Source organism: Convolutriloba macropyga, chromosome 2 (genome assembly GCF_964194025.1).
Source record: "Convolutriloba macropyga chromosome 2, txConMacr16.3, whole genome shotgun sequence".
NCBI classification, from domain to species: domain Eukaryota; kingdom Metazoa; phylum Xenacoelomorpha; order Acoela; family Convolutidae; genus Convolutriloba; species Convolutriloba macropyga.
The window spans coordinates 5,025,582-5,034,729 of NC_134469.1; the positions used below are offsets into that span (position 1 = coordinate 5,025,582).

The 9,148-nt window shown below is 34.0% G+C and overlaps 1 protein-coding gene across 2 annotated transcripts in view; it reads right to left on the reverse strand.

The window, feature by feature from the left end:
- Positions 1-1,227, reverse strand: part of LOC142335075 (uncharacterized) — a 33,422-nt gene extending 32,195 nt beyond the window's left edge. For both annotated transcript variants that reach the window (XM_075383413.1, XM_075383412.1), the window contains exon 1: positions 233-1,227. In XM_075383413.1, the coding sequence (XP_075239528.1) occupies positions 233-868 (636 nt within the window). In that variant the 5' untranslated portion in view covers positions 869-1,227. The remainder of the gene's footprint in view (positions 1-232) is intronic.
- Positions 1,228-9,148: the final 7,921 nt, after the last annotated feature.

The following is a 9,148-nucleotide window of genomic DNA, read 5'->3' on the forward strand; positions in this document are numbered from 1 at the left end:
TGAACAGACAATTTCCTGCACAGACAGCATGAACAGACAAGAAGTGATGAATATTTGGATGAACTGAAACTAAACTAAATAACACAAGCACTTGCCCTTCAAATGGATAAAACTGAACTAAATACCGTTATGGATGTATGATGATTTATCCATACCGTATGACAGGTCTTTTGATAATCTATCGATCAATTTTATCGATCTTTCAAATCAAAGTGATAGTAAAGCGACTTACCTGACGTTTGACTTTTGCAGCTTGTAAAGTGTTCACGATATTCCAGTAGCAATAAACCATACACACGATAGTCACAAGTACCAAAATGGTCCGCTGAATAACCCAAAACAATTTCACGAGCCAGTTATTTGGTGCTGTATTGCAGCTGCGAACTTGTAAACCGCATGCAGGTATTGCAACTAATAACAGAGTTATGTAATAAATTCTCTGACGTTTGAAGTTGAAAAAACCGGCGTAATCGTGAGGCTTACAAGCTGCGAAATACCGACTTAGACTCATAAAACACATCATACCGCACGAATAAGTATAAGGAACATCAAAAGCAACGTTACCGATTATACAGAGCGATCTATGGCACCCTATATCACGAATATTAGGTTGCCAGATCGCTATAAAACTTGTAAAAATAATAGAAAAAATACACATTAAGCAATCTACAAACGCTAAAAGAATTATGGGAAGTTCTCCTATCCTTTTTGGTTGTTTCTGGGCAAAAAATATAGCAACTGTGAGGTTTCCGAGAAAACCCAAAGATGAAATAACCCATTGGGGTACGTATCGTAAGACACTCGAAAATGTGGGTCTAAATTCGAAACAGGATTCTGGTGATAATGAAGATAATTCTGTATCGTTCATTGTAAATTTATTGCTAATTATAAATCGCAAATAGTAAATTCATAGTATTAAGTTTGTTTTTTAGCAGGTAAGTCACGTAAATACTAAATTTAAGAACAATATTTGATCCGTCCAATTCTTGGCAATAAAATGATCAATATATCTCGCAGCAAAAAAATAATATCAGTTTGTAAATTGATTCTTAACAACTGGAATAACTGTAACAACAGCACTGAAACATTATATATTTCAAGTCTGTTTCTGCTATGGCACTAGTCTGATCATGTCACTTTTTACTGAATCAGAGTACAAGATCAGAGTGAGAGATTTGGCTGTCTGGAAAAGCCCAAAGAAATGCTCATTTTATTCTTTGAGTTTTTCGAATTTTGGTGAAAGTGTGGGCATAATTTGTTTAGAGCGAATCTAAATCTACCGTGAACAGCAGAAAATGGCAGTAGAAAAACAAAGAGCAGAAATTCCGAACAAAAAAGCGTGTAAACGTCACAAGAAATGAAAAGGTTTTTTCATTTAAATTATCTTTGTATTTCTCTAAAGTGCTTTTGAATTAAATTAAAAAAAACACTAAAAGAGGAAGTAACGTAACCGTAGAACCTTAAAACCTTAAAGCAGAAAACAACTACCTATTTTCAATGCTAACCCACAAAAAAGCCTTGAAAAAATTTGACAGGCGATTAAACCTCGAAGAATTTTATTCGTACCCTCGCTCGTGCTAAAAACAATTGAAGATAAAAGAGGGAGCGCACAAAAACAGTAAAAATTCAACAAGTGAGCAGATAATTAGTTCCTGATGAAAATTGGGAATTGTAAGTCGCAGCCTGTGAGAGAATTCCGAAACATTCTGATGAAGACGACCTGAAGACGAGCAGTTTAGAGCTATTTTTGAACCCTTCTCTGACTGGCTTTTTCCGAAAGCCAGTTCAGAAATCACGGTTGAGATCCTATTGATTTCATTTGGTGACGCAGAGAAAGTTGATAGCGTCAAAAATTCATCCGATAGAGTGCAGAAACTAGCAAAAATCAATCTCACATATGATTCATACCAAATTCATAGAAAGCAACGTTCACGTGGATCATAACAAATTTGGCGTGCGTTCCAGCAGACTGGGTAGATCATCAACGAGCAATCTCGGATTTAATAAAATTTTGGATTCAATATAATAATTTTGGATGTGTGCGTAATGAATATCTGATGAAAATTGGGAATTGTTGATCAGATTCCGTGAGAGAAGTTTGAAATATTCCGATGTGGACGAGCATGTTATAGATATTTTTGAACCCTTCCTTGAGTGAACAAATATTATCGGAGTGAACAAATCTGTACTTGAAGTTAGCTATCTTTGACGATCTCAATCACACAAAAGCCTTGCAATGAAACGTCTTTCATTACATCTTATACTTTAGCCATCCTCATACATTAGCCAAGACAAAAATGCTGATCATAGTTTTTTGTTCGGGAAAAACCAATCCACTAAATAATGTCAACTATGAATTAAGAAAAAAATTTCCCGAAGTTAGTTTTGACTAGCCATAGAATAAAACTTGAATTATAACGAATAAAACTTGAATTATAACGGAAAGGAATTGAATTGTAAGTTTAATTTTGGGTTAAAATGGTTCATAACAATTTTATTGTAAAAATTGTACACAAGCTGTCAGTCAATAATAGCCCGGCCATTCTCTGGTATTTAAGATAACAAAAAAGTTTTACAAAAAAACATCTTATGAAAAAAACGAGATACGCATCCAAATATATCTAGTTCAAAAGTTAAACTTATGAGACAACAAGGAGGTTAATTTTGAAGGGAAAAGAGTTAATGAATTGCCAACTTGATATCATTTCTCATCAATTTCGGTCACATAAAAAAGAGGGCCTCATTTAGGTAATCCGTATTATCTCTCCGAGGCGTAAATTAAAATCAGGTCCACAAAAATTGAAGTTTTGCTGAAAAGTTTATCTAAATTTAAACAGATGAGATTTTCAGAAAAATAAACCGAAAAAGAGCACGTGATTAGAACAAAGTAGTTTTTTTCAGTATCTTATTTAGCTTAACTTTGGACTGTGGCTTTGAGTTAATGAACTGATGACAAAGTTTATGAAATGAACTCTATTGAGTTGAAGTTAAGCTCAGATATGAACAATCAAAATTTCATGAATGAGTAATAAAAGTAAAAAAGAGTAAATAAAGAGTAAATGACCAATAAAAGTAAAAAAAAATTGACAAAACTGAAAAATTTTTGCAGTACACATAAAGAGTAAATGACCAATAAAAGTAAAAAAAATTGACAAAACTGAAAAATTTTTGCAGTGCACATAAAGAGTAAATGACCAATAAAAGTAAAAAAAAATTGACAAAACTGAAAAATTTTTGCAAGCAAGGATCTTGAATTGAGTGAAAGAGATTAGCAAAAATAAACTCTATATTTGCTCATATGAAAATTATAGGACAAAAAGACGAAAAAAAAGGATAACAAGAGACATATAAAGATACTTTTGTTCAATAAATGTGCAAAATTAGTTGTTTTTTTGGTTCCACCAGGAGATTGTACTGCAGCTTTTTTCACTACAGATTTAAATGATTTCTCAGAAAAACTTAGAAAAACTTGAGTTTCTTTTTTATTTCTGTTGAAAAGCTGCTTTGGAAGCATCAGTGCACTTTTGGTGACAATAGTTACTATTTTGTGTTTGAAACATTCAGCAGTATCACCATTTTAAACATTGATCAGAACGTGTTCGAAAGTTGGCTAGGTAGAAACAAAAAGCGTCAAAGACGAAGGGATATGAATTATTTGTTATTAGCGTTTGAAGCGCGTACTTTATCATAAGTCTAATAACAGATTATGTCAATCTAAAGTGCCATAGCAAGAAAATTTATAATAATATGAAGGGCGTAAAAAAAAGTTTTTGCATGAAACTTGATATTGCTTTGATAACTGAGAAGCATTTGTTTTTTCTTATTCCAATACTATCCGAGGTTTTTCTTTTGGAGTAAAAGAAAGTTTAAAGCAGAAACCCGTGTAACAATAGTGTCCTGTAATAGGTTCATAATTGTTCTACAACAAACAAAAAGCGGTATTGATGTAAGCAAAAATATGCCAGTCAAACTAGGCAATTATACTTCTACTCTTTTTACAGCATCAAACTGTATGTCAAGATTGAGTGAAGGTTCAATTTTACACATTTTTATTCAAAAGTCGAAACTACAGCAAAAACAACTGTTTAAAATATTATACAGCAAAAAATAGTCCAAATAGAATGAACATTGTCCATATTCAAATGAGTTTTTGTTTGATTAATTGAAGAAAACCGAATCTTGTTGTCTTTAATATGAATTCATGAATCAATGAGGTAATCACGTTTGGATAGGCACAAGTATTTTGTTGATCAGTTTTTTTCTATTTATTCCGATTTTCTCTAAAAATTAATCAAACAATGCCTAAAAATCTTTTTGTTTGTGCCAACAGATTTGAAAGAACACAGTGAAATTTCAGTCAGGATCTTGTTGCAAACCTATTTCAAAAATTTGTTGTACCTCAACTGAGCATTAATTTTATAGCCACGGAGGAAAAGAAAAAATGCCCTTTTAAGTGTAATGAAAAATATGTCAATATATTTCTGCACAATTTCAAGTCAATTTTATCTCGCGAGATAATAAAAAATTGAAACCTTTCAGACGTCTAAATTTCAAAATGGCACAATGCTATTTTCTCCGAAGGAAGCAAGGGGAGAAAATTAATGGAATGTGAAAAGCAAAAAGCAAAACAAAATAGCGAAGTGACGGTAAAATGAAGAGACGTATTTTTCGTTCAAATTGGATAAACAAGCATGAAATGAGATTTCGTTCAGAAAATACCGAAAGCAAAGGTTTTAATACTCAATTATATCGGGTTTAAAAATTTAACAAAGGCTGCAAAAACGGAGGAGATTTTATTACGCGGGGAATGTAGATTAAAATGACAATTTTTTTCTTCTATTCATTGAAAGACAATGTGAAGTTAGAATGAGGACGCTGTTTTTCTTAAGCCCTGTCTTTGAATTATCTGAAAAATCGGAGACAGTTTTTCGCGGTAGATTTTTTAAAGTTCTTTTCATAGACCGTAGACCGGGCAAAATTATGTTTGAGGGAGAGACGGGGTTAGGTGGGGTTAGAGGAAAAGTAAAAGTTTCTCATTAGCTATTTTTGTATGGAAAACGAAACAGCCCATCTAAAATATATCGATAGATTCGCTCAAAAAAGAACGTGACGTAATATCTCTCTTTTTTAATGATTGTTGAGAGATAACTAATTAGGGAATGGGGTTAGTGCGATTATTACTCCCTTTTTGATTGACAGCTTTTACGGTAGAATAGCTAAATTTAAACCCAACGCTGTCAAAGTTAGAGGTAGATTGTTGCGTCAGATAAGGGCACAGATTTTAGCACAAAGCTCTCAACTGGCAACCAGAAAACAAATTTGGTACAAAAAGTTGAGCTAGATTGAATTGAACAAACTGCTTAATTCGAAAAAAAAAAACAAAATAAGGCTTTTTCGATCAACCGTTTTGAAGTGCCGTTCCCAGGTTAGGGAACCAATGGGAAAATTGAGTAGTTTGATAATTTAAACACTCTGAATTTCAATTAAAACGAATAGTTTTCCAGCACTACATAACGGTGAATGCAAAGAAGATATTACCCGGGTCGAGGAATTCGTCAAAATTTATGTAAGAAATGCGTTGAAAACCCTTGAAAAAAAATATATTTTTAGGCGGGTAAATTTTACACATTAATCCGCTTAATCTGCTGATTTTTCAGCACTTTCTTACATAATTTCAGCACTTTTCAGCACATTAAGCGGATAATTATGTAAGATCTAACTGCTGAAATCATAATTTTTCAGTGGCTGTCAGCGCGTTTCTTACATAACTTTCAGGACTTATGTTACACAATATCAGCACTTATCTTATGCATTTTCAACGGTTTCCTTGCACGAGTTGAAACTTTTTGAGTTGTTTTTCCTGCTGTACTTTCAGAAGAAGCAACTGTGCAAGACTAAAAAGCATTGCACTAGGGCAGTTCAACTTAAAAACAGTTGGATATCTGCCAAAAGACTTAAGAATTTTTGGCAAACCTTAAGCAGTTATTGCAGCTGAGGTATGGAACCAAATTACTTGATTGAATGAAACCAGGTAGCCTAAGTATATTTATCTTCCTTCCGTTACATAAGATGAAAGTGTGACGCTTTTCACTCGGTGTGTTTTCAAAAAAAATGTATTTTCATTTTTAAAAAAACACGGAGAGTTTTGATAGATTAGTGGTTGTTCATAAGTGCAAAAGTTGAAGGAGCTTTCATACTGACTACGTTATAAGCAATAGTGAGCAAAAAAATGCACGTAAAATTCTCTAAGAAAAGCGCTGAATCCGCTGATTTTAAAATTTTCATAATTGCTGAAATTATCTAAGAAAGGCGCTGAATCCGCTGAATTTAAAATTTGCACAAGTGCTCAAATTATGTAAGAAAGGCGCTGAATCCGCCGAATTTACAATTTTCATAAGTGCTGAAATTATGTAAGAAACGTGCTGAAAAAAGTGCTGATTTTATGCAAGAGATATTTTATTTCAGCCGATTCAGCATCTTTTTATCGTTTTTCAGCGCAATCAGCACAAACCGTACATAATTTCAGCACATTCAGCGGATTTCTTACAAAAAAATCCGCTTACAGCTGCTCACTCCTCGACTCGGGTAACTACTGTGGCGACTCTTCTTTCGAAGAAAATAATCTACATCACCGCAGCTCCTTAGAAAACATAACTTTAGTCTGTTCTAAAACAAAATATAATCTTGCAGAATTTTGCACTTCAAGTTCAATCGCACAATAGAAAAATAATCTAATCATAATTAGCAATGCAAGTTTATACTAGCAAGGTCTTGCAATAAAAAAGTGGATGTGGCAAGATATTTCAGGAGACAATAGGTAGTTTATATAATCCTCTACATTCCATTTTCCAGCACCAATAACTGATGGAAACTGTGATTGGGTGGCAGCGAGTTTCAACGAGCGGGTGGCATGACTTTTAAGGTCACTCGCGCAATTTTTTATTTTTGGGAAATATCCGGGTTGAGAAATTTTCCGAAAATTATGTAAGAAATGCGCTGATTTTTCAAAAAGTGCAGCGCAAAAACCTTGCATAATAATGCGCTGAAATGTGCTAAAATTTTGTAAGAAGTGCGCTGAAAAAAGTGCTGAAACTTTTGCAATAATTGTACTCAAAATGCGCTAAAATTATTTAAGAAGTGCGCTGAAGATGCACTGAAATTTTTAAATTTCAGCGCTTTTTTAAATTTTCAGCGCATTCAGCGCTTTTCATATATAATTTCAGAGCATTCAGCGCCCGTCTTACAAAAAAAAATGCGCTGAAACGGCGCTGACATCTCGACCCGGGTAATAATGAATTTTCCATGTTTGTCAACTAATTTGTCATCAAAGTATACCACAAACAGTATAATCGAAACAGACAAAACAATTTGAGAAGAACCTTCTAGTTATCAGCTAATTATTCTTTTCAGGGAATAATTTTGCACCATAAAACTAATTGTAACGTCCCTCATCAAACCGTGCCTACCAACTTGCTCCTAATAGCGTAAGAAAAATTACATGCTCATAGTGTAACAAGTGCCAGCTATCTAATGAAAATGAAAGCTTGACACTGATCAATAATGGTATGAAAATGTTGACAGACTCAAGACTCACCTGGAAAAACTATTGCAGAACCATGAATTAATCTTTATCATGTCTCTCAATTTAAGGTTAGCTCATAAATCGGTTTACTTGAAAATAAATCTATTTTTCACCTTTTATGCAAATTTATCTCCAGGACAATCCGGTCTGCTCTCATTTGCAGGAAAATCAATTCAGTTTGTAGAACTGGATACAGCTTATTAGCTGTTTGATTGCAGAGAGCGCCGTTTTTTCGAACTTTCTTCGATCGCACAACTATTTTCAGTCTAAGACTAGGTCTCTAGGACGTAGGACGTTTTTCTGCCGCTAAAAATGTTTATCTTGCAAGATTCTTGTAAGTCGAATGGTTACCTTGCATGATTCTTGCAAGTCAAATGGTTATCTTGCAATATTCTTGCAAGTCGAATAGTTATCTTGCAAGATTCTTGCAAGTCAAATGGTTATCTTGCAAGATTCTTGGAAGTCGAATGGTTATCTTGCAAGATTCTTGCAAGTCAAATGTTATCTTGCAATATTCTTGCAAGTCGAATAGTTATCTTGCATGATTCTTGCAAGTCAAAAGGTTATCTTGCAAGATTCTTCCAAGTCGAATGGTTATCTTGCAAGATTCTTGCAAGTCGAATGGTTATCTTGCAAGATTCTTGCAAGTCGAATGGTTATCTTGCAAGATTCTTGCAAGTTGAATGGTTATCTTGCAAGATTCTTGCAAGTCAAATGGTTATCTTGCAAGATTCTTGGAAGTCGAATGGTTATCTTGCAAGATTCTTGCAAGTCAAATGTTATCTTGCAATATTCTTGCAAGTCGAATAGTTATCTTGCATGATTCTTGCAAGTCAAAAGGTTATCTTGCAAGATTCTTCCAAGTCGAATGGTTATCTTGCAAGATTCTTCCAAGTCGAATGGTCATCTTGCAAGATTCTTGCAAGTCGAATGGTTATCTTGCAAGATTCTTGCAAGTCGAACGGTTATCTTGCAAGATTCTTGCAAGTCGAATGGTTATCTTGCAAGATTCTTGGAAGTCGAATGGTTATCTTGCAAGATTCTTGCAAGTCAAATGGTTATCTTGCAAGATTCTTGCAAGTCAAATGGTTATCTTGCAATGTTCTTGCAAGTCAAATAGTTATCTTGCAAGATTCTTGCAAGTCAAAAGGTTATCTTGCAAGATTCTTGCAAGTCGAATGGTTATCTTGCAAGATTCTTGCAAGTCGAATGGTTATCTTGCAAGATTCTTGCAAGTCAAATGGTTATTTTGCAAGATTCTTGGAAGTCGAATGGTTATCTTGCAAGATTCTTGCAAGTCAAATGTTATCTTGCAATATTCTTGCAAGTCGAATAGTTATCTTGCATGATTCTTGCAAGTCAAATGGTTATCTTGCAAGATTCTTCCAAGTCGAATGGTTATCTTGCAAGATTTTTCCAAGTCGAATGGTCATCTTGCAAGATTCTTGCAAGTCGAATGGTTATCTTGCAAGATTCTTGCAAGTCGAATGGTTATCTTGCAAGATTCTTGCAAGTTGAATGGTTATCTTGCAAGATTCTTGCAAGTCAAATGGTTATCTTCCAAGA